The 14,658-nt window shown below is 47.9% G+C and overlaps 1 protein-coding gene across 1 annotated transcript in view; it reads left to right on the top strand.

The window, feature by feature from the left end:
• The window catches only part of CHD2 (chromodomain helicase DNA binding protein 2), a 92,758-nt gene that overhangs the window by 64,194 nt on the left and 13,906 nt on the right, over window positions 1-14,658 (top strand). Inside the window, exons 21-28 of the mRNA XM_056866106.1 lie at window positions 5,395-5,543; window positions 5,641-5,737; window positions 6,942-7,034; window positions 9,148-9,321; window positions 9,996-10,171; window positions 10,757-10,798; window positions 11,602-11,741; window positions 13,614-13,752. Of these exons, the coding sequence (XP_056722084.1) occupies window positions 5,395-5,543; window positions 5,641-5,737; window positions 6,942-7,034; window positions 9,148-9,321; window positions 9,996-10,171; window positions 10,757-10,798; window positions 11,602-11,741; window positions 13,614-13,752 (1,010 nt within the window). The remainder of the gene's footprint in view (window positions 1-5,394; window positions 5,544-5,640; window positions 5,738-6,941; window positions 7,035-9,147; window positions 9,322-9,995; window positions 10,172-10,756; window positions 10,799-11,601; window positions 11,742-13,613; window positions 13,753-14,658) is intronic.

The following is a 14,658-nucleotide window of genomic DNA, read 5'->3' as shown; positions in this document are numbered from 1 at the left end:
GAAGGTGGACAAGGAGGAGAGAGAGGGAACAGCTGTAGGGATGGAGAGGAGAAAAGATACAAAGAGTGAGCGGAAGGTGGACAAGGAGGAGACAGATGGTACTGCTGTAGGGATGGAGAGCAGAAAAGATTCAAAGAATGAGCAGAAGGTGGAAAAGGAAGAGAGAGAGGGAACAGCTGTAGGGATGGAGAGGAGAAAAGATACAAAGAGTGAGCGGAAGGTGGACAAGGAGGAGACAGATGGTACTGCTGTAGGGATGGAGAGCAGAAAAGATTCAAAGAGTGAGCAGAAGGTGGAAAAGGAAGAGAGAGAGGGAACAGCTGTAGGGATGGAGAGGAGAAAAGATACAAAGAGTGAGCGGAAGGTGGACAAGGAGGAGACAGATGGTACTGCTGTAGGGATGGAGAGCAGAAAAGATTCAAAGAATGAGCAGAAGGTGGAAAAGGAAGAGAGAGAGGGAACAGCTGTAGGGATGGAGAGGAGAAAAGATACAAAGAGTGAGTGGAAGGTGGACAAGGAGGAGACAGATGGTACTGCTGTAGGGATGGAGAGCAGAAAAGATTCAAAGAGTGAGCAGAAGGTGGAAAAGGAAGAGAGAGAGGGAACAGCTGTAGGGATGGAGAGGAGAAAAGATACAAAGAGTGAGCGGAAGGTGGACAAGGAGGAGACAGATGGTACTGCTGTAGGGATGGAGAGCAGAAAAGATTCAAAGAGTGAGCAGAAGGTGGAAAAGGAAGAGAGAGAGGGAACAGCTGTAGGGATGGAGAGGAGAAAAGATACAAAGAGTGAGTGGAAGGTGGACAAGGAGGAGACAGATGGTACTGCTGTAGGGATGGAGAGCAGAAAAGATACAAAGAGTGGGCAGAAGGTGGAAAAGGAAGAGAGAGAGGGAACAGCTGTAGGGATGGAGAGGAGAAAAGATACAAAGAGTGAGCGGAAGGTGGACAAGGAGGAGACAGATGGTACTGCTGTAGGGATGGAGAGCAGAAAAGATTCAAAGAATGAGCAGAAGGTGGAAAAGGAAGAGAGAGAGGGAACAGCTGTAGGGATGGAGAGGAGAAAAGATACAAAGAGTGAGCGGAAGGTGGACAAGGAGGAGACAGATGGTACTGCTGTAGGGATGGAGAGCAGAAAAGATTCAAAGAGTGAGCAGAAGGTGGAAAAGGAAGAGAGAGAGGGAACAGCTGTAGGGATGGAGAGGAGAAAAGATACAAAGAGTGAGTGGAAGGTGGACAAGGAGGAGACAGATGGTACTGCTGTAGGGATGGAGAGCAGAAAAGATTCAAAGAATGAGCAGAAGGTGGAAAAGGAAGAGAGAGAGGGAACAGCTGTAGGGATGGAGAGGAGAAAAGATACAAAGAGTGAGCGGAAGGTGGACAAGGAGGAGACAGATGGTACTGCTGTAGGGATGGAGAGCAGAAAAGATTCAAAGAGTGAGCAGAAGGTGGAAAAGGAAGAGAGAGAGGGAACAGCTGTAGGAATGGAGAGCAGAAAAGATAAAAAGAGTGAGCGGAAGGTGGACAAGGAGAAGAGAAATGTCACTGCTGTAGGGATGGAGAGCAGAAAAGGTATAAAGAGGGAGCAGAAGGTGGAAACGGAGGAGAAAGAGAGAACAGCTGTAGGAATGAAAAGCAAAAAAGATATAAAGAGGGAGCGGAAGGTGGAAAAGGGGGAGAGAGATGGTACAGCTGTAGGAATGGAGAGCAGAAAAGGTATAAAGAGAAAGTGGGAAGTGGATGAGGTTGAAAGAGATGGTATAGCTGTAGGAATGGAGAGCAGAAAAGTTAAAAAGAAAGTTCGGAAAATGGACGAGGAGGAAAGAGATGGTACACCTGAAGGAACGGAGAGCAGAAAAGATAAAAAGAAAGAACAAAACATGGACCAGAAGAAGAGAGATGGAATGGCTATAGGGATGGAGAGCAGAAAAGACAAAAAGAAAGGGAAGAACATGGACCAGAAGGAGAGAGATAGAATTGCTATAGGAATGGAGAGCAGAAAAGACAAAAAGAAAGGGCAGAGCGGGGATCAGAAGGAGAGAGATGAAATGGCTATAGGGCTGGAGAGCAGAAAAGATAAAAAGAAAAAGAACGTGGACCAGACGGAGAAAGCTGGAATGGCTATAGGGCTGGAGAGCAGAAAAGACAAAAAGAAAGGGCAGAACCTGGACCAGACGGAGAGAGCTGGAATGGCTATAGGGATGGAGAGCAGAAAAGACCAAAAGAAAGGGCAGAACGTGGACCAGACAGAGAGAGCTGGAATGGCTATAGGGATGGAGAGCAGAAAAGATAAAAAGAAAAAGAACATGGACCAGAAGGAGAGAGATAAAATGGCTATAGGGATGGAGAGCAGAAAAGACAAAAATAAAGGGCAGAATGTGGACCAGACGGAGAGAGATGGAATGGCTATAGGGATGGAGAGCAGAAAAGATACAAAGAGTGAGCAGAAGGTGGAAAAGGAAGAGAGAGAGGGAACAGCTGTAGGGATGGAGAGGAGAAAAGATAAAAAGAGTGAGCGGAAGGTCGACGAGGAGGCAGATGGTACTGCTGTAGGGATGGAGAGCAGAAAAGATTCAAAGAGTGAGCAGAAGGTGGAAAAGGAAGAGAGAGAGGGAACAGCTGTAGGGATGGAGAGGAGAAAAGATAAAAAGAGTGAGCGGAAGGTCGACGAGGAGGCAGATGGTACTGCTGTAGGGATGGAGAGCAGAAAAGATTCAAAGAGTGAGCAGAAGGTGGAAAAGGAAGAGAGAGAGGGAACAGCTGTAGGAATGGAGAGCAGAAAAGATAAAAAGAGTGAGCGGAAGGTGGACAAGGAGGAGAGAAATGGCACTGCTGTAGGGATGGAGAGCAGAAAAGATATAAAGAGGGAGCGGAAGGTGGAAAAAGAGGAGAAAAAGGGAACAGCTGTAGGAATGGAAAGCAAAAAAGATATAAAGAGGGAGCGGAAGGTGGAAAACGGGGAGAGAGATGGTACAGCTGTAGGAATGGAGAGCAGAAAAGATATAAAGAGGGAGCGGAAGGTGGAAAAGGGGAAGAGAGATGGTACAGCTGTAGGAATGGAGAGCAGAAAAGGTATAAAGAGAAAGTGGGAAGTGGATGAGGTTGAAAGAGATGGTATAGCTGTAGGAATGGAGAGCAGAAAAGTTAAAAAGAAAGTTCGGAAAATGGACGAGGAGGAAAGAGATGGTACACCTGAAGGAACGGAGAGCAGAAAAGATAAAAAGAAAGAACAAAACATGGACCAGAAGAAGAGAGATGGAATGGCTATAGGGATGGAGAGCAGAAAAGACAAAAAGAAAGGGAAGAACATGGACCAGAAGGAGAGAGATAGAATTGCTATAGGAATGGAGAGCAGAAAAGACAAAAAGAAAGGGCAGAGCGGGGACCAGAAGGAGAGAGATGAAATGGCTATAGGGCTGGAGAGCAGAAAAGATAAAAAGAAAAAGAACGTGGACCAGACGGAGAAAGATGGAATGGCTATAGGGCTGGAGAGCAGAAAAGACAAAAAGAAAGGGCAGAACGTGGACCAGACAGAGAGAGCTGGAATGGCTATAGGGATGGAGAGCAGAAAAGATAAAAAGAAAAAGAACATGGACCAGAAGGAGAGAGATGGAATGGCTATAGGGATGGAGAGCAGAAAAGATAAAAAGAAAAAGAACATGGACCAGAAGGAGAGAGATGGAATGGCTATAGGGCTGGAGAGCAGAAAAGACAAAAATAAAGGGCAGAACCTGGACCAGACAGAGAGAGATGGAATGGCTATAGGGATGGAGAGCAGAAAAGATAAAAAGAAAAAGAACATGGACCAGACGGAGAAAGCTGGAATGGCTATAGGGATGGAGAGCAGAAAAGACAAAAAGAAAGGGCAGAACCTGGACCAGACGGAGAGAGCTGGAATGGCTATAGGGATGGAGAGCAGAAAAGATAAAAAGAAAAAGAACATGGACCAGAAGGAGAGAGATGGAATGGCTATAGGGATGGAGAGCAGAAAAGACAAAAAGAAAGGGCTGAACGTGGACCAGAAGGAGAGAGAAGGTACAGCTGTAGGAACGGAGAACAGAATAGATCAAAAGAGACAGCCAAAAATGGACAAGGAGGAGCACAAAAAGGTGGGTGGTGGTGAGGGAGGGGTGTGGGGGAGAGGCTGCCAGGGAGGGGAGAAACAGAATAAGGAGGGAGGGGGAGAAGGAAAGGAAAGAGGTTTGCTGTCAGTGCAGGGTTGGAACAGGGAAAGAGAAATGAGACACTCCCCTTCCCTGTACAGAAGACCTGGGGGGGGGGCGGATCCCCCACTCAGAATTCTGTTTCCCTCTTGGGTCGAATTTTGGACTTTGGGCTTACAGTAATAAAACAGTTTCTCTCATGGTGTGGCTGGGCTGGAACTTCCCCGTTTTGCTTCGAAGTCTGAGAGTTTCTGCCCCACCTCTGCAAAACGAGAGTAGCATCGATGAAGGAAGAGGCCTTTTCTCTTGGGAGGTGCGGTAGTCGCTCTAAAGAATCTAGTTGTCTGCAGGAAGGCAGTATAGCTCTAGTAGAGCCCTTACTTTGAGTACTGAAGGTCAAAAAGATCTCCCGCAGCTGGGGAAAGAGCTCTGCTCGAGGTCTTGGCGAGCCGTCGGCCTGTCAGAGCAGCTGGCTGGCTGGCCGGACAGTCCAACTTGGTGTCTGGTAGATTCCCGCAGCGTGGTGTAGTGGTTAAGAGTGGTGGACTCGAATCTGGTGAACTGGGTTGGTTTCCCCACTCATGCACATGAAACCTGCTGGGTGACCTTGAGCTAGTCACAGTTCTCTCCAAACTCTCTTAGTCCCACCTACCTCACAAGGTGTCTTGTGGGGAGAGGAAGGGAAGGCGAATGTAAGCTGGTTTGATCCTCCTTAAAAGGTAGAGAAAGTCAGCATATAAAAACCAACTCTTCTTCTTGAAGAAGCATCTTCAAGTACTTGAAGGGCTGTCATATAGAGGATGGTGCCGAGTTGTTTTCTGTTACCCTGGAAGGTCAGACTAAAACCAACAAGTTGAAATTAAATCAAGAGACTTTCCTTCTAGACATTAGGAAGAATTTTCTAACAGTTAAGAGCAGTTCCTCAGTGGAACAGACTTCCTTGGGAGATTGTAAGCTCTCCTTCCCTGGAGGTTTTTAAGCAGAGGCTAGGTAGCCATCTGTCAGCAATGCTGATTGTATGACCTTAGGCAGATCATGAGAGGGAGGGCATCTTGGCCATCTTCTGGGCATGGAGTAGGGGTCACTGTGTGTGTGTGTGTGTGTGTTGGGGAGGTAGTTGTGAATTTCCTGCATTGTGCAGGGGGTTGGACTAGATGACCCTGGTGGTCCCTTCCAACTCTATGATTCTGTGATTCTATTTGTTCCTGCAGTTCACGTCTCCTCCTTCTCAACAGGTGAACATCTACCGCTTGGTGACAAAGGGGACAGTGGAAGAGGAGATCATCGAGAGAGCCAAAAAGAAGATGGTGCTGGACCATCTTGTGATACAGCGGATGGACACCACAGGCCGGACTGTCTTGGACAACAGCTCTGGCCGGTCCAAGTAAGCAAAGGGACCCATGGCTGACTGTACCACTCTGAGGCCATGCCACTTGAAAGCAATGCTCTGAGAGCCCTCCTTTCTATTTTTGTCACCGCAGCTCCAACCCTTTCAACAAGGAAGAGCTGACAGCCATCTTGAAATTTGGAGCTGAAGACCTTTTCAAGGAAGTCGAAGGGGAAGAATTGGAGCCGCAGGTGGGCCTTTACATAAGTAGGGAGTGAGGAATTGCTGTATTTGAAAAATGTATATTCAGCCTTTCTCACCAATCGGGGCCACCACAGCAGCTAACCATTAAAAGCAGAGCATTGTGGAAACAGATCAGCAAACCAATTAAAATCAAAACTAAAAACACACCGAAACAACAATTAAAACATAGGGCAGGAAGGAGAGGATTCCTGAGAGAATGGCAGACAAAACAAAAGTCTTCCCCCACGGTTGGAAGACAGTGATAGAACATTACAGAAAAATATCCTTGGGGGGCGGGGAGTTCCGTAATTTCAGTGCCATAACTGAGAAGGCTCTCTTGGGCTGACCCCTAACTTCAGAAGGTGGTGCCTTTCAAATCAGGGCTTCAGAAGATGGCTGTGGTGGTCACGTAGGTTCTTATGTGAGTAGGTGGTCCTTAAGGTATGTGGGTCCCAAATCATGAAGGGCTGTTGGCTGTTTCTTCTTATGTGTAATTAGAAGAGGAACCCTCATCCCATGTGAGCTTCAAGTTGCCTGGCCAGTGAGGAGGCTGCCTTCAGCATTTCTGCATGAGTCCCTGCTCTAGCCTGTTCTCCTCTTAGTCTGTGGGTGAACCCAGAGCAGCGATTCATGCAGAAACAGAGGGAGCAAGCTCAACAGCATGGGTAATTTTTTTTCCTTGCACTCCATAAAAGTAAATCTTTGGGGGCACAGGAGGACAGTGGGTTGGATTCGGTGCAGCGTTTCCACGGAGGCAAGTACTTTGCTCCATGGAGTGTGTTGTTCTTGGTTTCTCCCCTCTTGCAGCAGCTGCGAATGGCGTCCGAAAGACTCTCAGGAACAGGATTTCAGGAGGTATTTTGGGATGCGTATGAGGGGGGAGCTGAGAAAGTTGCACACTGTGGGTCAGAGTCCTTGCACCTATGGAAACCCATCGCTGGGTCCAACCCAATGTGTCTCCATTTTAATTAAGGAGGGGAGGTTGCCTCGGCTTTCAGAAGTTTGGAGGATTCTGAACAACCCCACACACACACACACACACACACGCACGCACACACACACCCCTCGGTCCAGTAACTCTGAAGCATATCAGCTCTTCCCCAAAGTTTGTTCTTGTCCGGGCAGTTTGGAAGTCGACTACTACACATTTCTGCCCGCAGTCTCTTTTGGGGGAGTGACATTTCTCTCTGCTCTCCTTTCTCCTGCTTTCAGGAAATGGACATAGATGAGATCTTGCGTCTGGCTGAAACGCGCGAGAACGAAGTGTCCACCAGCGCAACGGACGAGCTTCTCTCGCAATTTAAGGTATAGCCATGGGCAGGGGGAGATTGTGTTTCTAGGAGGTGAGCAGAGAAGAGGAGCGATTGTTAAGCGCGTGGAGGGATTTGGATCTTAGGGTGACTGCTAGTACAGGTGGCTTTTAAACTGGTTTTAGAGAATTTCACAAAGGAAGGACGGACCAGAACCAACGGATTCCAAAAGATTCCAACGTGTTGAAATTAAATCAAAAGAGTTTCCATCTAGACATTAGGAAGAATTTTCTAACAGAGTGGTTCCTCAGTAGAACAGGCTTCCTCGGGAGGTGGTAAGCTCTCCTTCCCTGGAGGTTTTTAATCAGAGGCTAGATGGCCATCTGTCAGCAATGCTGATTCTATGACCTTAGGCAGGTGATGAGAAAGAGGGCATCTTGGCCATCTTCTGGGCATGGAGTAGGGGTCACTGGGGGTGTGGGAGGGGGAGATAGTTGTGAATTTCCTGCATTATGCAGGGGGTTGGACGAGACGACCCTAGTGGTCCCTTCCAGCTCTAGGATTCTATGATAATTCGGTTGGTTGCTGTTAGCTGTCATAGCTTAAAATGTTTGACAGTCATTCTTACCAGATGGGGGGAGAATGGGGAAGGAAGGTGGCATGGGGATTCCATGGCAGAGTGAAGATTCAAACCTGGGTCTCCCAGATCTTAGTTTGACACCTTAACTATACCACTCTGGCTCGCTATAGCCTGCCTTTCTGCCCTCACAAGGACCACTAAGGCAGCTAACAAAACATGCATAGTAAAATCTCATTTTAAAACCATGAAAACCAACCAACCCCCCATCACTAAAACAATTAAAAGCATTTCACTATAAAGACGTCTAATAGATTTTCCTCTCGAGTAGAGACCTGACACCCTCTGCCAAGTCCTATAAATATTTCTTTGGACCCCCCCCCCTTTCTGGGTTCTCCTTCATGTACTGAAGAAGAAGAAGAGTTGGTTTTTATATGCCGATTTTCTCTACCAGTTAAGGGAGACTCAAACCGGCTTACAATCACCTTCCCTTCCCCTCCCCACAACAGACATCCTGTGAGGTGGGTGGGGCTGAGAGAGCTCTAAGAGAGCTGTGACTAGCCCAAGGTCACCCAGCTGGCTTCATGTGCAAGAGTGGGGAAACCAACCTGGTTCACCATATTATCCTCCGCCGCTCATGTGGAGGAGTGGGGAATCAAACCCGGTTCTCCAGAGTAGAGTCCACTGCTCCAAACCACTGCTCTTAACCACAACACCACACTGCCTTTTTAGACAATATTTTTTTTGGTGTGTGTGGGGGAAACAAAGATCGGGGAAAAAACAGAGTTAGAGATGCTAGCAACGCAGAAGCTCTTAATTTCTGATACTCATGGGAATTTTTTTGAAAAATTAGATATGTTGACAAAACGCATAGATGACTTTTTAGCAAAGGGGAAGAAGGAGAACAAGAGTATATAAGCGAAGGCAGGAGTACTATCTATTTTGCCAATGAGAATTCAAACAGTATACGAACAATTAAAACCAGAGCTAGAATACGTATAGAGACATAAGAGTGACAATTAATAAATGTCTCCTCAGGGTCCTGAAGTATGTGGTATGCCACTGAGCTACGACCACTTCTTTTGCACACTGTGGGCTCCATTGGATATCTGTTTAAATCGCCTTCCAATTTGGAAGTGCACAAATGGTGTCCTTTTAAATGTTGTCAAAGAGTTTCAGGTTGTTGGCGATCACTGGGAAAAACCCGAGAGCCATCCAGGTCTTTGGGACTTGGGTTCCATTTCCCACTGGGCCTTGCACCTATCTGGTGGCCTGGGAGAAGGCCTCCTCTTTGAGCCTCAGTTTCCCAATCTGTGACTAGAACTCTGTCCCCCCCTCCCCCCGCCGAGAGAAAGTGGCTTCTGACATTTGAAAACTGGGAGCCGAACCGGTGCCTGAGAACAAAACAAGGAATGTTTTGTTGACATAGGTGTTGTGGAGCACAGGCAGGGGAATGCTGCTGCAGTCATCTTGTTTGTGGGCTTCCTAGAGGCACCTGGTTGGCCACCGTGTGAACAGACTGATGGACTTGATGGGTCTTGGTCTGATCCAGCATGGCTTTCGTTATGTTCTTATGGCCTTTTCCTTCCAGGTGGCAAACTTTTCAACGATGGAGGAGGAAGAGGCGGAGCTGGAAGAGCGATCACAGAAGGACTGGGACGAAATCATCCCCGAGGGGCAGAGGAAGAAGGTGGAGGAGGAAGAGCGCCAGAAGGAACTGGAGGAGATATACATGCTCCCCAGAATTCGCAGCTCGGCTAAAAAGGTACAGCCAGGACTGTGGGCGCACTGCAGTGCCATGGAAATACCGAAAAGATACCCAAAGTTTTCACCTTGCATCTCACATGGAAAGATAGTGACTTCAGTTCAGTTTCTGGCTCTTGCCGTCACAGGGAGATGCTTCAGAGTGTTTAGGCAGCAGCTGTTAAAGGCTTGGAAGCTGAAGGGGGTGACTGAATACGGTTTCCGGCATTCAGTGGGGTCTTCGTTGCCCTCCTTGCCTTCATCACTGTGTCTAGCCCAAGAGAATAATGATAGAAATAGTTTAGCAAAGGTGGAATAAATTATGGAAAGCAGGCAAAACTGTGTGCTTTTATGGGATGTGTTCCACTTGCTGAATTTAGCTCTTTGTAGAATGCATGTGATTTTGGTGCAGATCTCCAGTTAGTACCTGGATGTTGGCAACCCTAATTGCAGCACATCCAGGCCCTGCAGGAGCACACACAAGCCCTCGGACAGTTGGCGGCCATGTTGTTAAAAACAGGCCCGCAGCGTTTCCCTGGGCAGTTGCTTCCACTTCAGCTCGGCTCCCACAAAGGCCCATACTTGCAACCGGAATCGTGATCGCCTCCATGAAGTAATCAGGACTAAGGTGGGGGGGGGGGGGCTCGTTGAGAAATTTTTTGGTTCTTCCGCCATTGACCCCTCTCCTCCCGGCAGGCTCAGGCAAATGACAGCGACTCAGACATCGAGATGAAGAGGAAGTTGCAGAGGTCCTCGGGCTCGGAAAGCGAGACGGAGGACTCGGACGACGAAAAGAGGCCCAAGCGCAGAGGGCGGCCCCGGAGCGTGCGGAAGGACATGGTGGAAGGGTTCACAGACACAGAAATCAGGAGGTTGGTGCGGGCCCCAAGCAGGCCCTGCAGATACCAGTCAGCCCGTGTCCATAACTTGATATCTGTCGATTTGTCCCAGCGTCTACTGTCTACCTTTGTCACTGGTGCTTTCTTCTAGGGCAGTAATAAAATAAAGGAGAGTAATAAAATGAGCCACAGCGGTCTTCCTGCCAACGCAGCCATGGATTACAAAATGGCAGCAGGGGGGTTACAACAGCAAAAAATTACATTAAACCAGCAACAACTCTCAGAAGTAGCAACTAAAAAACGTAGATTTGACGTTGCAGCAGGAAAAGGGGTTGGGGGGGAAGGAAAGCAATCTGAAAAAGCTTTGGCAGGTAAATAACTCTTAACCTGGAACTGGCAAGCTATTAATCTTAGTGTCAGGTGAGGGTGATCCTTGCTTGGGGTGCCAACACGGGGCAGGCCCCGTTCTTCTGAAGTGTTTTTTTTTGTGTTTTTTTTGTGTTTTTTTTTTTGCTCTGGCCCTGTGAATTAAAGAATGTTCTGTGGCCTAGTCGGCCAGGATGCGAGATGTTGACCTCTCTGAGATGCCTTGTTTTGTTTTTGTTTTGTTTGATTCAGGTTCATCAAGGCCTATAAGAAGTTTGGAGTTCCCCTGGAACGGTACGTGCAGCAAGATTGGGTCTCCTGAGAACTAGTCTGTTGGCTTGGCTTGTTTTCTGAAGCCTGCATTTTTCAACAGCCAGATTTTTATGGGGGGGTGGGAGTGAAAAGAATTAAGTAGTAGGTGATGCTAGATCTGTGCCAGAGACCCTGAAGAACCACTGCTGGTCAGAATAGACAAGACTGACCTTGATGAACTGGTGGCCTGATTCAGTATAAGGCATCTTTATGTATTGGGAAAGGCTGTGGCTCAGTGGTAGAGCATCTGCTTGGCATGCAGAAGGTCCTATGTTCAATCCCCGGCATCTCCAGTTAAAGGGACTAGGCAAGTAAATAATGTGAAAGACCTCCGCCTGAGTCCCTGGAGAGCCGCTGCCGGTCTGAGTAGACAATGCTGACTTTGATGGACCAGGGGTCTGATTCAGTGTAAGGCAGCTTCATGCATTCATGTGTACACAAATGTTAATGTGTGCATAGCTTGGATAGAATTCCTGTAGGGAGGCTGGGAATCTCTGTGTGTAGACTTCCCTGTGGCTAAAGTTTGTAAATAGGCAGGAGAGCAAAGAGCCAGAGAGATTTCTAGTCTTCTATAACTAAAGTATCTTTTGATCCATGGGGACAGTTTCCACAAACATAATATACAAAAGAAATAATTACATTTCTAGCTCAGAGCGACAAGACTGCTGTGCAAACCAGCCCCTGAAGCAGATTCTGTGACACGTGATTTAAACGGTGCCCTTTCTGGTGGTGTTAAGGATCCATTTTGTCTTCCTCTTTCCCCCTTCCCCGCCCCATCTCCTCAGACTGGAGTGCATTGCCCGTGATGCAGAACTGGTAGACAAGTCAGTGGCTGATTTGAAGCGCTTGGGAGACCTTCTTCATAACAGCTGCGTTTCAGCCATGCAAGAGTACGAGGAACACTTGAAGGAGAACCCCACCGAAGGTAAACCCCGGTGGCGGCTGCCTCTCAGACTCCCATAGCCCACTGGTGGGGTTTGGTGCAGGGCCAGGATGGGTCTCACTCCGGGGATGCTACCTTTGGCACAGCATAGACCAGGGTTCCCTAACCTTTTTGAGCCTGCAGGCACCTTTGGAATTCGGACACAGCTTGGTGGGCACAGCCACAAAATGGCTGCCGCGGGAGGCAGAAACAGCCACAAAATGGCTGCCGCAGCTTAGCTTCAGTCACACAGTGACTCAAGATCCTTGAGCTGCAATGGTAGCTGCTGCCAAAGCAACATTTTTTTTAAAAATCTGCACAGCCAGTCAGAAGCCTTGCTGGGCAAAAAAAGAAGAAGAATTAGTTTTAATACCTTTAACAAGTCTCAAAGTGGCTTACAATCGCCTTCCCTTCCTCTCCCCACAACAGACACTTTGTGAGGTAGGTGGGTAGGGTTGCCAGCTCCGGGTTGGGAAATACCTGGAGATTTTTGGAACGGAGCCTGAGGAGGGCAGGGTTTGGGGAGGGACTTCAATCTCATAGAGTCCAGTTGCCAAAGCAGCCATTTTCTCCAGGTGAACTGATCTCTATCAGCTGGAGACCAGTTGTAATAGCAGGAGATCTCCAGCTAATACCTGGAGGTCGAGAAGAAAATACGACACCTCTGTACAACTATCTGGAGGATGAGGAAATCAGTACAGGAGCGAAAATATGTGAAAAACAGCAAATATATTAAAGCTTAGTGAAAAACAGCAAATGAGCGAATCAGTTCAAGCTTTAATATATTTGCTGTTTTTCACTTATTTTCGGTCCTGTACTGAATACCTGGAGGTCAGCAACCCTATAGGTAGGGCTGAGAGAGTTCTGAGAGAACTGACTTGCCCTAGGTCACCCAGCAGGCTTTATGTGGAGGAGCGGGGAAACATTTAGCTGCAGATCTAATAGAGGGATTTGGGGTGGGGGTTTGAGTCCCCTTGTACCTACAAGTGCGATAGTTAATAGCCCAGAAATGACCTTTGATAATAGCCCATTGCAAATGTTTCGGTGGCCCGTGGCACAGAGTGGGAAGCTGCAATACTGCAGTCAAACGCTCTGCTCATGACCTGAGTTCTCTACAGAAGTCTGTTTCAAGTTGACTCAACCTTCCATCTTTCCGAGGTTGGTAAAATGAGTACCCAACTTGCTGCGGGCAAATTGTAGATGACTGGGGAAGGCACTGGTAAACCACCCCGTAAACATAGTCTGCCTAGTAAACATAAATACTAGGGATGTGACGTCACCCTGTGGGTCAGTAAGGACCCGGTGCTTGCACAGGAGACTACCTTTAGAGAGCCAGCGTGGTGTAGTGGTTAAGAGCGGTGGTTTGGAGCAGTGGACTCTGATCTGGAGAACCGGGTTTGATTCCCCACTCCACATGAGGAGTGGACTCTAATCTGGCGAACTGGATTTGTTTCCCCACTCCTACACACGAAGCCAGCTGGGTGACCTTGGGCTAGTCACAGCTCTCTTAGAGCTCTCTCAGTCCCACCTACCTCACAGGGTGTCTGTTGTGGGGAGGGGAAGGGAAGGAGATCGTAAGCCAGTTTGATTCTTCCTTAAGTGGGAGAGAAAGTCAGCATATAAAAACCAACGCTTCTTCTTTACCTAACCTGGGGGTACCTTGGGTGAGTGGCCATTTGCAATCTTGCTGTTTGGTTTTGAAAGAGATCCCAGTCCACCTGTGGAAGCCAGGACAGGTGTCCGCACCAGTGGCTGCTGAGTCCAGAAGGTATCGGCACCCCTTTGGTGCTTGTGAGCGGTCTGAACAAGTCACACGTGTCCCTTTCTGCTTGCTTCTAGCTGTAATGCGTTTGGGGTGTGCACATTCCTTTTCAGGCAAAGGGCCTGGGAAACGGAGGGGCCCCACCATTAAGATTTCCGGAGTTCAGGTGAACGTGAAGGCCATCGTCCAGCACGAAGAGGAGTTTGCCATGCTGCACCAGGCGATCCCGGTGGACCTGGAGGAGAGGAAGAAGTGAGTTGCCCCATAAGGTCGGACCAGAACCAACGGGTTGAAATTAGATCAAAAGAATTTCCGTCTAGACACTAGGAAGAATTTTCTAACAGTTTGAGCGGTTCCTCAGAGGAGGTGATGAGCTCTCCTTCCCTGGAGGTTTTTAAGCAAAGGCTAGATGGCCATCTGTCGGCAATGCTGTTTCTATGACCTTAGGCATATGATGAGAAGGAGGGCATCTTGGCCATCTTCTGGGCATGGAGAAGGGGGTCATTGGGGGTGTGGAAGGGAGGTAGTTGTGAATTTCCTGCATTGTGCAGGGGGTTGGACTAGATGACCCTGGTGGTCCCTTCCAACTCTATGATTCTATGAAATACACTAAGTCTCATAAATACATATAGATATAAATATAACACATTATAACACACCAATAAAAGCTTAAAACTAAATGTAGTGACAATAATGCGCCCTGACTACCAACTTCTCTTATAAAATATCCTCACCGAGGAGGTTGGCCAAAGATAGAATCAGAACGCCAAAAACCTCCAAACAGCCCACCAGTCCAGCACCATACTAAGAAGAGTTACACACTTCTAAGTCAATTCAAGTCAGGGGTGTAACCTAAGTTAAATTATTTCTAACTCTTCTCAGAAGATTGTACTGTTAGAAGCCACATTTCCGCTACTAGGATGAAGGCAGGCCGTGTCCTAGGAGAAACACTGAATTATTTTAGTGGAGACTGTCGGACATATGAGGAATAAGGGGTTATTATGCACCTATCTAAGAAGCCCTGGTTAAGTTACTGCTCATGGGTAGCCCAAACTAGGGGCAAGGTCCCCAGCTTTTTTGAGCCTGTAGACACTTTTGGGATTCTGACACGGTACGGTGGGCGCGGCCACCAAACGGCTGCCACAGAATGGTGGCCGT

The sequence above is a fragment of the Euleptes europaea genome, chromosome 20 (genome assembly GCF_029931775.1).
Source record: "Euleptes europaea isolate rEulEur1 chromosome 20, rEulEur1.hap1, whole genome shotgun sequence".
NCBI lineage: Eukaryota > Metazoa > Chordata > Lepidosauria > Squamata > Sphaerodactylidae > Euleptes > Euleptes europaea.
Note: the sequence above shows the minus strand (reverse complement) of the source record. Positions and strands in the feature narration are given on the sequence as shown.